A 15,777-nucleotide genomic window follows, 5' to 3' on the forward strand; every position below is an offset into this window, starting at 1 on the left:
CCGCTCCGAGCCGTCGCGCCGGAAGTGACCTCACGACGGCGGCGTGGAGACGCGAGGGCGCTTCCGGCGGCGGCGGCGGCCGTGGGGGTGGGTGTGGAGAAGCCCCCGCGGCGGGTCCTTTCCGAGCTGAGTTGCCCGCTTGGCGTGCTGCGCGGAGGAGGCCGAGCCCGGACGGCGCGGAGGTGGGAGCGAGGGGCGGCGGCTGCCGTGTGGGTGCTCGTGGGACGGCGCTTCCGGGGCTGCGCGCCGTGGAGACCTTGCGTGCGGTGGCGCGAGCCGGGGGCGGCCCCGGGTTTGGGTGGGCTGGGAGGCGTGAGGCGTGAGCGGCCTGGGCTCGCTCCGCGCCTCGGTGTGTCCTCTGGCTCGGGGGGTGGCGGGGAGCAGCGCGAGCGTGCTCGTGACCGTCGACCCGCGGTGACCTCGCGGGTGGAAGTGTGTGGGTGCGTGGGAGGCGTGGCGCTCGCCGGCCTGGCCTGTGGGTCCGCCCCGGGTTCCGCGGCGCCGAGCCCTCGCGCGGCCGCAGGTGAGGAACGCCCCGGCCGCAGGGAGTCTGCTGTTTGCCAAAGCCGGGTGTTCATCCCACCGGGACAGCGGCGCCTTTCGCCTGGGAACTCCGTGTTGTTTTTTTTTTTTCAATTGAGGGACACAGGATTCTCGTTGGCTGGTTTCTCTGGATGGAGTGGACATTTCCTTTGGGTTACCCTTGCTGGGGGGTGGGGGGGCTGGGGGCGAGGAACGAGAAGTGTCCGACACTGTGGCCGGATGCGTTTTACATCTTCACTCCGGACATTTTCCGTTTCATTAAAAAAAAAAAAAAAAAAAAAAGCTGGTTGCAGCTCTCCGGTCGGACTCGGCGCCAGTGTGCCAGCACCTGTGGTTTCAAAAGCGTTGCGCTAACATGCCCGAGGTTTCTTGTGTTGCCGAGGTTCTGTGTCTCAGAGCGGGTGCCGCAACCCTGGGGACGGCGTGTCGGTTTCTCGAGGGGTTTGTTGAGCGCTTTCTGATGACCCGGTGGGCAGCCGGGGGCGATTGGCCAGACCGTGGCGGACCTGGGCGCACCTCTGCCTGCAGGGCCTACTGGGTGGGCCCCGCGCGGAGTGGGGTCCGGGGTCGGAGCTGGGACGCCGAGTGCGGCCTGAGCTCTGCCTGGAAGCGCTGCTTTTCAGGCCGTGCCTCTGCGAAGTGCAGAGGGAGCCGGCATTTGGTGGAGGCCCGACTGCCCAGCGCTGGTAAGGGGGGGCCTCTGCCGACGCGAGTCCTCGCGTGGGCCCCGCGCAGTGCACGGCCCCTCGGTGATGGGGTGGGGCGCGGCCACGCGTTCCCTTCGGGGAAGACGTAATTCCTGATGCAGCCTCTGTGGTTCATGTACTTCTGTCTAGGTTTTCTGTTGCTTCTTGAGTTAGTTCGGGTCATTTTTATCATTCTGGGAATTTGCCCGTTCCCTGTTTTTCCTTTTTCTTTTTGAACTTCTGTCCATTCCAGTTCTCACACAGAATTGTATCCTGAAGCACAGGTCGTCAGACTTCTAGTTTTTTATTTTTTAAGAGATTTATTTATCTGAAAGGCAGAGTGACAGAGAGAGGGAGAGACAGATTTCCATGAGCTGGCTCACTTCGCAGAAGGCTGCACGGCCAGGTGGGCCACGAGCCTGGAACTCGGGCGGCGTCTCCCATGTGGGTGCAGGGCCAGGGGCTTGGCCGTCTGCTGTTTGCCAGGCGCATTGGTAGGGAGCTCGATCAGAAGCGGAGCAGCGGGACGGGAGGCGGTGCTCCCTGGTAGGGGTGCCGCTGTGCCAGACATGAGCCCCCATGAAGGTTTTCTGTGAAGAGCTGGAGGTAGGCCTTGTGGGTGTGTGCTTTCTGTCTTTACGGCTAAGCTCTCCTTGTAGTGCAGAAACCCCCATAGATGATGGGCAATTGAGTGTGGTTGTATTCCAGAAAAGCTTTATTGGTAGCGGGCCAGATTAACTGATTCTTAGCCATTCATAAAATAACAAATTGTAGAGTCAAGCTTTTTGGTACCTAATTATCACATAGTCAGGTTTATGAAAAAGCAGTGTGGGGGCTGCGCTGTGACAGCGCAGTAGGTAATCCTCTGCCTGCGGCATCGGCATCCTATGTATATGGGCGCCGGATCTAGTCCCGGCTGCTCCTCTTCCTATCCAGCTCTCTGCTGTGGCCTGGGAAAGCAGAAGATGGCCCAAGTGCTTGGGCCCCTGCACCCATGTGGGAGACCCAGGAGAAGCTCCTGGCTTCGGATCAGCTTAGCTCCGGCCATTGTGGCTGTCTGGGGAGTGAAGCAGCGGAAGGAAGACCTGTCTCTTCCTCTCACTGTCTGTAACTCTACCTCTCAAATCTTAAATAAAATCGAAGGAAGGAAGGAAGGAAGGAGGGAGGGAGGGAGGGAGGGGAGGGGAGGGGAGGGGAGGGGAGGGGGGAGGGGGGCAGGGGGAGGAGGTGGGGAGGAGGTGGGGAGGTGTAGAAGTTGATGCCCTGGCTTGACTACCACTCTGTTCCAGTCTGAAGACTGGGACTTCACTTCCGAGGTGTTCTAGAGGGGATTCATGCATTTTTGTTGCTGTGTTTGATTTTTTGAAATGTTTTTAATTTATTTGCGAGGTAGTTACAGGCTGAGAGGTAGAGACAGAAAGGTCTTCCATCCGCTGGTTCACTCCTCAGATGGCTGCAACAGCCGGAGTTGGGCTGATCCGAAGCCAGGAGCTTCTTTTGGGTCTCCCACGTGGGTGCAGGGGCCCAAGCACTTGGTCTGTCTTCCACTGCTTTCCCAGGCCTTAGCAGGGAGCTGGATCAGAAGAGGAGCAGCCGGGACTGGAACTGACACCCATGTGGAATGCCAGTGTTGCAGGCAGAGGATTAACCCACTGCGCTGCAGGGCTGGTGCCGCTGTGTTTGATTATTATTATTATTTTTTTTGACAGGCAGAGTGGACAGTGAGAGAGAGAGAGAGAAAGGTCTTCCTTTGCCGTTGGTTCACCCTCCAGTGGCCGCCATGGCCGGCACACCGCGCTGGTCTGATGGCAGGAGCCAGGTACTTATCCTGGTCTCCCATGGGGTGCAGGGCCCAAGCACTTGGGCCATCCTCCACTGCACTCCCTGGCCACAGCAGAGAGCTGGCCTGGAAGAGGGGCAACCGGAACAGAATCCAGCGCCCCGACCCGGACTAGAACCTGGTGTGCCGGCGCCGCAAGGCCCTTAGCCTAGTGAGCCGCAGCACCGGCCGCTGTGTTTGATTGTTTACAGGCTTGGTCCCATGTGTGAGCAGTAGTAGTCTCGTTGCTGAAAGGAGATATGTGAACGGAAATGCGGTGTGTGATACGCGATGTGGACTTCCTCCTGAGGCCTTTTTTTTTTTTTTAAGCAATTTTTTTTAAAGATTTATTTTATTTTATTTGAAAGACAGAGTTACAGAGAGAGTTAGAGACAGAGAAGTCTTCCATCCACTGGTTCACTTCCCAGATGGCTGCAACGGCTGGAGCTGGGCTGATCTGAAGCCAGGAGCCAGGAGCTTCTTCCAGGTCTCCCCCGCGGGTGCAGGGGCCCAAGGACTTGGGCCATCTTCTACTGCTTTCCCAGGCCATAGCAGAGCAGGATTGGAAGAGGAGCAGCCAGGGCTTGAATTGGCGCCCATATGGGATGCCGGTGCTTCAGGCCAGGGCTTTAACCTGCTGCGCCACAGCGCCGGTTCCCCTCCTGTAGTCTTAGAGGTGAGTCCTGTCCTGTGGTTGAGGTCGTTGGGACTCAGATCATTCACCAGGTCACACTGCTTAAGGACGTCCAAAAGTGAACCAGTGCTGGGATGTTTGACCTCGCAACTCTGCTTTTTTTCTACTGTTGCCTATGGAACATGGAAGGTGGGGATTTAGTACTAGAATTGTGCTAGATGCTTTCTTTTCTTTTTCTTTTTTTTCAAAGATTTATTTATTTATTTATTTGAAAGTCAGTTAGAGAGAGGAGAGGCAGAGAGCGGGAGAGAGAGGTCTTCCATCCACTGGTTCAGTCCCCGATTGGCTGCAACGGCTGGATCTGGGGCTGATCCAAAGCCAGGAGCCAGGAACTTCTTCTGGGTCTCCCACACGGGTGCAGGGGCCCAAGGACTTGGGCCATCTTCCACTGCCTTCCCAGGCCATAGAGAGCTGGGTTGGAAGTGGAGCAGCCGGGTCTCGAACTGATGCCCATGTGGGATGCCAGCACTGCAGACAGCGGCTTTACCCGCAATGCCACAGCGCTGACCCCATCTTTTTTTTTTTTTTTTTTTTTTTTTTTTTTTAAAGATTTATTTATTTGAAAGGCAGAGTGACGGAGAGGGAGAGACAAATCTTCTATCGACTGGTTCACTCCTAAATGGCTGGCCACAGTGACAAGGGCTGAGCCTGTCTCCATGTGCTGAGCCTGTCTCCATGTGGGTGGCAGTACTTGGGCCACCTTCTGTTGCCTTTTTTTTTTTTTTTTTTTTTTTTTTTTTTTTTGGACAGGCAGAGTGGACAGTGAGAGAGAGAGAGAGACAGAGAGAAAGGCCTTCCTTTTTGCCATTGGTTCACCCTCCAATGGCCGCCTCGGCCGGTGCATCACACTGATCTGAAGCCAGCACCTGGGCCATCCTCCGCTGCACTCCCGGGCCACAGCAGAGAGCTGGCCTGGAAGAGGGGCAACCGGGACAGAATCCGGCGCCCTGACCGGGACTAGAACCCGGGGTGCCAGCGCTGCAAGGCGGAGGTTTAGCCTGTTGAGCCGTGGCGCTGGCTAATGAAAGACTTCTTTATAAAATAAACCTCCTTGAAAAGTTCTTTTTTCACCTACTTGAAAGGAAGAGCAAGAGCTTGATCTTCCATCCACTGACCCACTCCCCAGATGCCTGCAGCAGCCAGTCCTGGGTGAGGCTGGAGCACGGGCACCTGCAGCTCCCACCTGGGACCCCGCAGAGGTGGCAGACCCAAGTACTGGAGCCAGCAGAGCCGGCATCTGCTGGCTCCTAGGGTGCATTAATAGGAGCTGGATTGGGAGCGGAGCAGCCGGGGTTCAGACTGGTGCTCTGATACAGGGTGCAGCTTAACAAACACCCACAGTGCTAGCCCCACCGAGTCACGCATTCATGGTCACACTTTATAGAGGGGAGTGTCTGAGAAAAGGAAAGGCAGTTAAACATTCAGTGGTTACTTTGAAAATTTTTATTTATTTGAGAGAGCGAGCTCCCATCCTCTGGTTCACCTCCTGGTTGCCTGCAACTGGGAACCAAGTTCAGGTCTCCCATGTGGGTAATAGGGCAGGAACCCAATGGCTGAGCCATCACCACTGATCACAGGGTCTGCATTGGTGCAAGTTGGAATTTGGAGCAAAGCCAGGCACTGAACCCATGAATTCCCACATGGTATGCGGATGTCCCAACGCAGTGTCTTTTTTTTTTTTTTTTACAGGCAGAGTGGACAGTGAGAGAGAGAGAGACAGAGAGAAAGATCTTCCTATGCCGTTGGTTCACCCTCCAATGGCCGCCACGGGCAGTGCACCGCGGCCGGCGCACCACGTTGATGGGAAGGCAGGAACCAGGTGCTTCTCCTGGTCTCCCATGGGGCGCAGGGCCCAAGCACTTGGGCCATCCTCCACTGCACTCCCTGGCCACAGCAGAGAGCTGGCCTGGAAGAGGGGCAACCGGGACAGAATCCGGCGCCCCGTCCGGGACTAGAACCCGGTGTGCTGGCACCGCTAGGCGGAGGATTAGCTTATTGAGCCATGGTGCTGGCCCCAACGCAGTGTCTTAACTACTACGCCAAATGCCTGTCTCTGGTAGTTCTTTTAAAGCATTTTTTTCTATTATAGAAATAAATGGGAAAATATATACTTGTCAACTAGCACTCACATTTTCAAAGTGTTAAAATTTCTACTCAGTTTTTATTAGCCTAATATAAACTTGACTGCATAACATCAGTGTTACTGGTCCTGGAGGCGGATTTGGTGCGTTTTTTCCTCAGCTCATTATAGAAATAAAAAACTGGAAACAGTTTACAAAGAAGCAGAAACTATTTTTTTGTTCATTCAGTTCCTAAATGATACACGTTGGAGGTGGTTGTTTTGCCTATAGGCTAAGCTTCCATCTGGGACACTCACATCCCGTATTAGAGTGCTAGGTTCAGTGCCTGGCTCTGCTTCCAATTCCAGCTTCTGCTAAGGGGCACCTGGGAGCCAGCAGGTGAGGGCTCAAATGTTTGTGCCACCCACATAGCAGAACTGGAGTTGGTTCCCAGCTCCTGGCCGGCCCAGCCCTGGCTGTTGTGGGCATTGTACCAGCAAATGGGAGCTCTGCCTGTCTCTCTCGCTCCCTTTCTTGTCTCTGATCTCGGAAATAAAATGAAAACAAGATGTTGAATGGAGAAGTATAAGTCCCCCCCCCCCTTTTTTTTTTGTATGACTGGTGAATTTCTGGTGTTTTAAAATGCTTGTTACTACAGGTTTTTATTCTACAGCTATCTAAATTAAGTATCAGAGAAGGCTTATGATGGGGTATTAATGACAGCAAAGGAAACTTGTGCTTCTGTGACATGAAATAGACAAAGGCTGACAGGAAAGGGACATGAGCCTGAAGTGTGTGTGCTCTGTGCTCTTCGGCAGCATTGTGAAAGCTGCGTTGTATTGGAGACTTTTTTGCTGTCTTTTTTTTTTTTAAGCTTTTATTTATTTATTTGAGAGGCAGAGTTAGGGAGGGTGAGAGGGAGAGACAAAGAGAAAGGTCTCCCATCCGCTGGTTCACTCCCCAAATGGTCGCAACCGCTAGGACTGTGCTGATCGGAAGCCAGGAGCCAGGAGCTTCCTCCAGGTCTCCCACGTGGGTGCAGGGGCCCAAGGACTTGGGCCGTCTTCTGTTGCTTTCCCAGGCCATAGCAGAAAGCGGGATGTCAAGAGGAGCAGCCAGGACTTGAACTGGCGCCCATATGGGAGGGCTTAGCCTACTATGCCACAGCACTGGCCCCAGCTTGCTCTCTTCAATATTTACACGTCCGTGGATAATTGTTGCCCCGGGTGGTGGGCATGTGGGGGTTCCGTGTGTGTGTGTGTGTGAAGTCTTCTCTACTGTAAGGATCCTGTGGCTGAGCCTGCTGCGGCACTGCTGCCTTTGTTTCCTGTTTCTTTTTTTTTTTTTTTTTTTTTTTTTGACAGGCAGAGTGGACAGTGAGAGAGAGACAGAGAGAAAGGTCTTCCTTTGCCGTTGGTTCACCCTCCAATGGCCGCCGCTGCAGCCGGCGCACCGCGCTGATCCGATGGCAGGAGCCAGGATCCAGGTGCTTTTCCTGGTCTCCCATGGGGTGCAGGGCCCAAGCACCTGGGCCATCCTCCACTGCACTCCCGGGCCACAGCAGAGAGCTGGCCTGGAAGAGGGCAACCGGGACAGAATCCGGCGCCCCGACCGGGTCTAGAACCCGGTGTGCCGGCGCTGCAAGGTGGAGGATTAGCCTATTGAGCCACGGCGCCGGCCCTGTTTCCTGTTTCTCGACCCGGCTCGTGGCACCGGCGCGGGACAGCACTAGAGGAGGGCTTGGCGCCGACTCACCCTGGGCTGGGCTTGCTCGTGCTTGGCTTCTTACGGGACAGACGCTTTACTATATGAACGTTCTTTTTATCGAATTTTCATGCGCTTTTTTTTTTTTTTTTTTTTTGCTCTTTTTGCTTCTTTTAGACTTAACATTTTATGTAGGCATATGTCTGAAATTTGTATTTGAAAACAGCTTGAGGGCCGGCTCCGCGGCTCACTAGGTTAATCCTCCGCCTGCAGCGCTGGCATCCCATATGGACACCGGATTCTGTCCTGGTTGCCCCTCTTCCAGGCCAACTCTCTGCTGTGGCCAGGGAGTGCAGTGGAGGACGGCCCAAGTGCTTGGGCCCTGCACCCCATGGGAGACCAGGAGAGGCACCTGGCTCCTGGCTTCCGATCAGCACAGCACCGACCGTAGTGGCCATTTGGGGGGTGAACCAATGGAAGGAAGACCTTTCTCTCTGTGTCTCTCTCACTGTCTACAACTCTACCTGTCAAAAAAAAAAAAAAAAAAAGAAAAAAAGAAAAAAAGAAAAAAAAAATGCTTGAAAAGTATTTTATTTCTTTTTTGCAGGAGTCACGGAAAGCAGCGGTGTTTCCTTTGTGCTCAGCGTGTATGTTAGGTTTATTTCAACTTCTATTTCCTGACTTCCGTGATTCCAGAGGTGTTGATTTCATTTCTTGTATAGGATTTCACGCGGAGGATGCTTTAAAAGTGCTGTATTTTTAGAACCATTTTCAAGAAGAGCCAAGGCATTTAGGTATAAATAGATACTACAGACTTTGAGTGGCTAACTTCTGTCACATTTGCTGTGTCTAGCTTCACTCATTGATTAAATCCCTGAATTGAGTTCCTCTTATATTCTGGGTGCTCTTACTGGCTGAACAAGACAGATAAGGTCCTTTGCCCTCTTCTGGTAGTGTGCCGCACACTGTGAACCGACAAGTTGAGGAGAGGTGTTGGAGGGCGGTGCTGAGCAGCCAGGGAAGGTGTCTTTGAGGCGGTAAGGAGCTTCTAGTCCCCGAGTGGAGGAGAGGAGAACGTTCTGGAGATACCTGGTTCGTAGTTCTCGAAGAGCAGCTCCAGTGGGTTTGAGAGCAAGGCAGGGGCCGTCATGCCTGGAGAATAGTTAGGGTGGGGGAAGTGTCATGATTTCTGTAACGTGAAATGTGATAGGTCAGACATCTTTGTTTTCCATTTTCTTGATTCGACTACTCGGCAGACTTTGCCTTTCTGTATATTTTAGAATCAGCTTTCCAGTTTATTTTGGTTCACAGTTTGTATTGATGCATACGTCATTCTGGGAGAGTTGGCAGCACCTCACTGAATCCTTTCGTCTGAAGGTGGAATGCGTCTCTCCGCCTAGGTAGACACCTCCTGCTTCCCAGCAGTCCTTGCTCGCTTTCCTCGTAGAGTTCCCGCAGCTCATCAGACTTATTCCCAGGCATTCTGTGTTTCTAAAACCCTGTTGTGTTCTCAGTTCCCGGTGTTGTCTGTTGCTGTTATATGGAGTCCAGCTGGTTTTTCTGCATCGAGCTTGTGTTGTGGTCTTGCGAGCTCATTCTTGGAGTGAGACTTGTTTCTCAGCGTTCTTGGGTATTCCATAATCATGTCATTGCAGATGTGGACCGTTCGCCTTCTCCTTCCCAGTGCTGAGGCTTTTTGTGTCGTGTTGTATTGCACTGGTGGGGATCTGCAGTGATGTTAAATGGAAGCACACGTGGTCAGAGAGCAGATGCTTGCTTGGAGGGAACGCGTTCAGTATTTCACCATAAAGTATGATGTTAGCTGTCATTGCTTTGTAGACACTAGCCTCCATGCCCTCCACATATCATAGATGGGTGTTGGATTTTACACTGCCTGCATTTGGTGACCACATATGATTTCCTCATGTATTTTGTTAATGTAATGATGGAAGACATTGATTATTTGTTCACTTTTAAAGATTTATTTGAGAGGTAGTTACAGAGAGAGGCCTTCTGTCTACTGTTTCACTCCCCAGGTGGCCACAATGGCTGGAGCTGTGCTGATCTGAAGCCAAGAGTTCCTCCAGGTCTCCCACATGGGTGCTGGGGCCCAACTACTTGGGCCATCTTCTACTGCTTTCCCAGGCCGCAGCAGAGAGCTGGATCGGAAGTGGAGCAGCTGGGACATGAACTGGCACCCATATGGGATGCTGACACTGCAGGCAGAGACTTAGCCCATTACGCCACAGCGCCAGCCCCGATTCTTTTAAATTAAGCTTTATTTTGAGATACTGATAGAACCATATGCAGTTATAAGAAGTAATACACAGGGTCCGGCGCCATGGCTCATTTGGTTAATCCTCCGCCTGCGGTGCCGGCATCCCATATGGGCGCCGATTCTAGTACCAGCTGCCCCTCTTCCACTCCAGCTCTCTGCTGTGGCCCGGGAAGGCAGTGGAGGATGGCCCAAGTGCTTGGGCCCTGCACCCCACGGGAGACCAGGAGGAAGTGCCTGGCTCCTGGCTTCGGATCGGTGCAGTGCCAGCCATAGTGGCCAATTGGGGGATGAACCAGCGGAAGGAAGACCTTTCTCTCTGTCTCTCTCTCTGTCAATAACTCTGTCTAATAAATAATAATAAAAGTAATACACAGAGGTCCCATATATTCTGCCGTTTCCCCCACTGGGCACTTCCTGCAAGGCTGTCACAGGGTCACTGCTGGTGTGTTGACATTGGTGTGGTCCAGCTGCAGGACACTTCCTTACCACAGGGCCCCTCCCCTTGCCCTCCTCAGCAGCATCAGCTTACCCCTCCTTGATCCTGGAACCACGCATGTGTTCTCCATTATTTTTTTCTCAAAGACGTATTTATTTGAAAGGCAGAGCAACCTAAAGAGAGAGTGAGACCGAGAAAGAGCTCTCCCATCCCCTGGTTCACTCCTCATGGCTGTCACCACTGGGCCAGGCTGAAGTCAGATTATAGCTCCATCCAGGTCTCTCACGTGGGCAGCAGGGGCCTGACTACGTGGGCCGTCACCCTGCTGTCTTCCCAGGCACAGTAGCAGGAAGCTGGATTGGAAGCAGAGTGGTGGGGACTCAGAGCCGGCACTGTGATACAGGATGTTGATGTCTCAGGCACCGGCCTAACCTGCACGCCACAAGACTGGCCCCCTGCTCTCCATCTCACAGCTTTGTCTTTTCTAAAGTGTTGCATGAATGGAATCTTGTAGCATGTAACTTCTGGAGGGGTCGGCGCTTTCCACCTGCCCCCACTACATGGATATACAGCAGATTATTGATTGACCAGTCAAAGATTGTCTGGGTTGTTTGCAGTTTGCTGCTGGTGCAAGTAAACCTGATACTAGCACTTGTGTATGGTACGGGTTTTTGTGTGAGCGTCTGTCTTCCTTTCTCTGGGTGCATGACCCATGAGTGTAGTTGCTGGGTTGTCGCTCCCCCTCTTCGTGGAGGAACGACACAGGACCCTGCGCTGTTCTTTCGTCTGCTCGGCCCTCCCCGGGTTTGCTGCTGGTTCTTCCCGGGTTGGCTACCGACCCTTCCACCTCCGTGGAAGGGCGGTTCCCCCTGCCGCTTTTCCCCACTTCCACGGGGGAGCGGCACACCGCCGGCCGGCTCTCTCGGGGGCTGCACAGGTGTTCCCCTTAGATGTTCCCGGTGCATGTTGTCTCTCTCCTCCTTTATAGTCCTCTTCCACCAATCCCAACTCTGCTACCCACACGCCGAGTACGCTGCTCTCCTCCAATCAGGAGCAGGATCAGCTCCTGCAGGTTATTGGTCGAACTGGAGGCAGCTGTGTAGAAGCTGTTTCTCCCTTCTCAGCGCCATATTGTGGGAGAGCATATGCATAGAATAAGTCTTAATTCCAGTAACAGTCTAGTTCGAGTTGCTCCCAGTTGCTCCCCACACTGGGTCACACAAGAGCTGTGGGTTTGGATTTTTTGTGAGTCACCAAATTGTCTTCCAGAATGGCTGCACCATTTACCGTTCCCATTAGGAACTTAGGCCTGACAGTTTTTCTGTGTCCTTGGCTAGCACTTGGTGTTACCACTGTTATTGATTTATTTTGAAGGGCTGGGAGGGAGACAGCTTCCATCTGCTGGTTCACTTTCCAAGTGCAGTCGACAGCCGAGGCGGGGCCAGGCTGGGGCCAGGCACTGGGAACTCATTCAGCCTTCAGCATGAGCAGTAGGGACCCGTGTACCTAGGGCACCAGCAGGGTTTGCATCAGCAGGAAGCTGGAATCAGACGCAGAGTCAGAACGTGAACCCAGGCGCTCTAATATGGGATGTGGGTAGACAAACAGTGTTATTATTTTTTTAAGATTTTATTTATTTGAGAGGTAGAGTTACAGACAGTGAGAGCGAGAGACAGAGAGAAAAGTCTTCCATCCATTGGTTTATTCTCCAAATGGCTGCAACGGCCGGAGCTGCGCTGATCTGAAGCCTGGAGCAAGGTGCTTCTGCCTGGTCCCCCACGAGGGTGCAGGGGCCCAAGCACTTGGGCCGTCTTCCACTGCCTTCTCAGGCCACAGCAGAGAGCTGGATTAGAAGAGGAGCAGCTGGAACTAGAACCGGCGCCCATATGGGATGCTGGCACAACAGGCGGAAGATTAACCTGCGCCATGGCACCAGACCAATATATATATATATATATTTTTTTTTAAGATTTTATTTATTTGAAAGAGTTAGAGAGAGAGAGGTCTTCCATCCACTGTTTCACTCCCTAGATGGCCGCAGTGGCCACATCTGCACCATTCTGAAGCCAGGAGCCAGAAGCTTCTTTGAGGTCTCTCACATGGGTGCAGGGGCCCAAGGACTTGGGCCATCTTCCATTGCTTTCCCAGGCCATAGCAGAGAGCTGATTCGGAAGAGGAGCGGCCAGGACTAGAACCGGCACCCACATGGAATGCCTGCGCTGCAGGAAGAGGATTAACCTAGTGCGCCACGGTGCTGGCCCCCTAACCTTGCTTATTGATATGTGTGCTCTTGGGGCTTGTGCTGTGTTGTAGTGGGTAAAGCCGCTGTTTGCAGTGCTGGCATCCCATACGGGCACCGGTTCAAGTCCCGGCTGCTCCACTTCCAATCCAGCTCTCTGCTGTGGCCTGGGAAAGCAATAGAAGATGGCCCAAGTGCTTGGGCCCCTGCACCCGTATGGGAGACCCAGAAGAAGCTCTTGGCTCCTGGCTTCAGATCTGTTGCGGCCATTTGGAGAGTGAACCAGCAGGTGGAAGATCTCTCTCTGCCTCTGCCTCTGCCTCTCTGTAACTCTGCCTTTCAAATAAATAAATAAATAAATAAATAAAGTCTGTCTTTAAAAAAAGCCCGCATGCTCCTGCTGGAAGCAGTTGTACCGGTTGTTTTTGTGCTCTATCACCTCAGTTAAGGATGTGACAGAGTGTGTATAGTTAAGCAGTGTTTGACACAGAGCCTGCCGTAGTATCTTCTGTCTGAATTTAATGGAAAATCCGTCCCTTGGTGCACTGAATCGTTGCCTCTCTTCACAGTGCCCCGGCATCGGCAGCATGGCTACTGACTGGCTGGGCAGCATCGTGTCCATCAGCTGTGGCGAGAGCCTGGGTGTCTACCAGGGCAGAGTGTCCGCCGTGGATCAGGTCAGCCAGACGATTTCTCTCACGCGGCCCTTCCACAACGGGGTGAAGTGTCTTGTGCCCGAAGTCACCTTCAGGTGAGTGTCCCGACAGATCTCCCCCGCCTGGCCTGGTGCTCTGTTGAGTGGGAGGGGGTCTGGCTGCCAGAACCCCCTTCCCAGGGCCTTGTCAGGCGGGAGCGCCTGCGGTCTTGGGTCTTGACCTCAGCTGCCATCTGGTTCAGCTGCGACTCTGGCTTTCAGCTAACGATTAGGGGTTTGCGGAACTTTACTTAACTGTCAGTGTGCAGTAGTATTTAAATGGGTCAAATTCAGAGCAACTTTTTTTTTTCGTTTATGGTTTCTAAATTTTGTATTTGGGATCTTTGTTAGCTTTCTCCCCGTGTACGTGTGCCTCTGTGTGTAGGTTTGTGTCATGGTGCATCCCCAGTGCGTATTGTAACCTTGGCTGAAGCCCCCAGGGATGAGCAGGGCCTTTTCTCAGTATTTGCTGGTGAATCTCGACTGGACTTGTGCCTTCACTCGCCTGTGTTCACCGGTTTGGTGCAGGCAGGTCCTGTTTTTTTTTTTTTTTTTTTTTTTTTTTTTAAAGATTTTATTTATTTATTTGAGAGGTAGAGTTACAGACAGAAGGAGAAACAGAGAGGTCTTCTTCCGTTGGTTCACTCCCCAGATGGCTGCAACAGCCGGAGCTGCACTGATCCAAAGCCAGGAGCCAGATGCTCCTCCCTGGTCTCCCATGCAGGTGCAGGGTCCCAAGCACTTGGGCCACCCTCCACTGCCTTCCCAGGCCACAGCCGAGAGCTGGACTAGAAGAGGAGCAACCGGGACTAGAACCGGCACCCATATAGGATGCCGGTGCCGCAGGCGGAGGATTAGCCTACTGCACATGGCGTCTGCCCCAGATCCTGTTCTTACGTACCTGAAAAGGAGAGGGAGGCTGTGGGGTAGGAGCTTTCTTGATTTGCTGAGCACTCCCCTTCCCCACACCTGCCACACATAACCTCTCCCGTGGGTACACCCACTCCCACTGTGTGCAGGGCTGACCTTACATGGCTGTGCGTCTTCAGCTCTGGCCTTTCTGGCTCCTTTCTCCTGCATTCTCATTCCCGGGCTGCTCCCATGGTAACACTCTCTTTGCCCTGACCTGGCTTTGGCTGTCAGGTTTTGCCTGTCTGTCCCCTTCCCTTTTTACCCACAGTCCTTTGCAGAGCAGAGCAGTCTGCCTTCGCTCTCCAGCGCCTCCTGCCCTTGGCAGCTGCTAGCTGACTTTATCATCTTAGGGAGTAGCTGCTGTCAGGGTTGCAGCGCCCTAACCGCCCGCTTTAGTCTTGGTTCTAATCCTGTCTGAACGTACTTTTCCTTTTTAAAAAGGAGAGATAGATTCAAGTATGAAAGGCAGACATTTAGATGGATCTCCCACCTGCTGGCTCATTAATCTAAATGCTCTCAATAGCTGGGGCTGTGTCGGGTGGAAGCCAAGACCAGGAACTCAGTCTGGGTCTCCCACATGAGCGGCAAGGACCTGCGTACATGAGCCATCACCTGCTGTCCCCTAAGGTGCACGTAAGCAGGAAGCTGGAATGGAGAATGGAGACGGCGCTCCAGTATGGCACCGCTGCATCACAAACAGTGTCTTTTTTTTAAAAAAAAGATTTGTTTTATTTGAAAGAGTTACACGGAGAGAGGAGAGGCAGAGAAAGAGAGGTCTTCCATCCATTGGTTCACTATCCAATTGGCCACAATGGCTGGAGGTGCGCCGATCCGAAGCCAGGAGCCAGGAGCTTCTTCAGGGTCTCCCACGTGGGTGCAGGGGCCCAAAGACTTGGGCCAAGTTCCACTACTTTCCCAGGCCATAGGAGAGAGCTGGATTGGAAGTGGAGCAGCTGGGTCTTGAACTGGCGCCCATATGGGATGCTGGTTCTTCAGGCCAGGGCGTTAACCTGCTGCGCCACAGTGCCAGCTCCAGCAGGCAGTGTCTTAAGCACTGTGCCAAGCGCCTGCCTCCTTAACTCTGAAGCACCCTCTCTGCAGTCTGTGCCATCACGTTGGGTTTTCTTTCCCTGTATTCTTTGTGTTCCTCTGTTCCTTTACATAGAGGCTTTTTATTTAAAGGTTCTTTTTCTTCTTCTTTTTTTTTTTTTTTAAAGATTTATTTACTCATTTGAAACTCAGAGCACTCATCTGTTGGTCACTTCCCAGGTGGCCACAATGATCAGTGCTGGGCCAGGCTGGAGCCAGGCGCTCCATACGAGTCTCCATGTGGGTAGCAGGGGCTCAGGCGCTTGGGCCATCCTCTGCTGCTTTCCCAGGTGCACTAGCAGAGAGCTGGATTGGAGCTGGGACGTGAACTAGCACCCACTTGGGAGGCTAGCGCTGTGGGCGGTGGCTTTGCCCACTATGCCGTAACACCAGCCCCAGACCACCTGTTAAGATTGGTGACTTCCTGTTCCGTCGTGGGTTCCTTCCTCTGTCTGTGTTCCTGGACAGTCTTGTGGGTGCCTCCTTGTGCGTCAGCAAGGGCTCAGCACAACCCCTGTCGGAGCTCGAGACGCTCTGTCCCTGGTCACTTCCACCTGGAAATACGCAGGGTAGCTGGACTTCAGTTTTCTGAGCTGAACTCATCATGCTTAACTGTAGATTTC

At 53.1% G+C, this 15,777-nt stretch overlaps 2 protein-coding genes across 4 annotated transcripts in view; one reads left to right on the plus strand and one right to left on the minus strand.

The window, feature by feature from the left end:
• The window catches only part of LOC149123220 (enhancer of mRNA-decapping protein 3-like), a 19,364-nt gene continuing 3,587 nt past the window's right edge, over positions 1-15,777 (plus strand). The window contains exons 1-2 of one of the 3 annotated variants that reach the window (XM_089310901.1): positions 1-182; positions 13,029-13,210. In XM_089310901.1, the coding sequence (XP_089167027.1) occupies positions 13,047-13,210 (164 nt within the window). In that variant the 5' untranslated portion in view covers positions 1-182; positions 13,029-13,046. The remainder of the gene's footprint in view (positions 183-13,028; positions 13,211-15,777) is intronic. The other 2 variants (XM_089310900.1, XM_089310902.1) reach the window with 2 other exon arrangements.
• Positions 11,849-15,777, minus strand: part of LOC127482770 (tyrosine-protein kinase CSK) — a 20,802-nt gene continuing 16,873 nt past the window's right edge. Inside the window, 1 exon segment of the mRNA XM_089310877.1 lies at positions 11,849-12,063. Within this exon segment, the coding sequence (XP_089167003.1) occupies positions 12,046-12,063 (18 nt within the window). The 3' untranslated portion in view covers positions 11,849-12,045.

The sequence above is a fragment of the Oryctolagus cuniculus genome, chromosome 12 (genome assembly GCF_051225735.1).
Source record: "Oryctolagus cuniculus isolate XC-2025 breed Fujian yellow rabbit chromosome 12, ASM5122573v1, whole genome shotgun sequence".
Classification (NCBI taxonomy): domain Eukaryota; kingdom Metazoa; phylum Chordata; class Mammalia; order Lagomorpha; family Leporidae; genus Oryctolagus; species Oryctolagus cuniculus.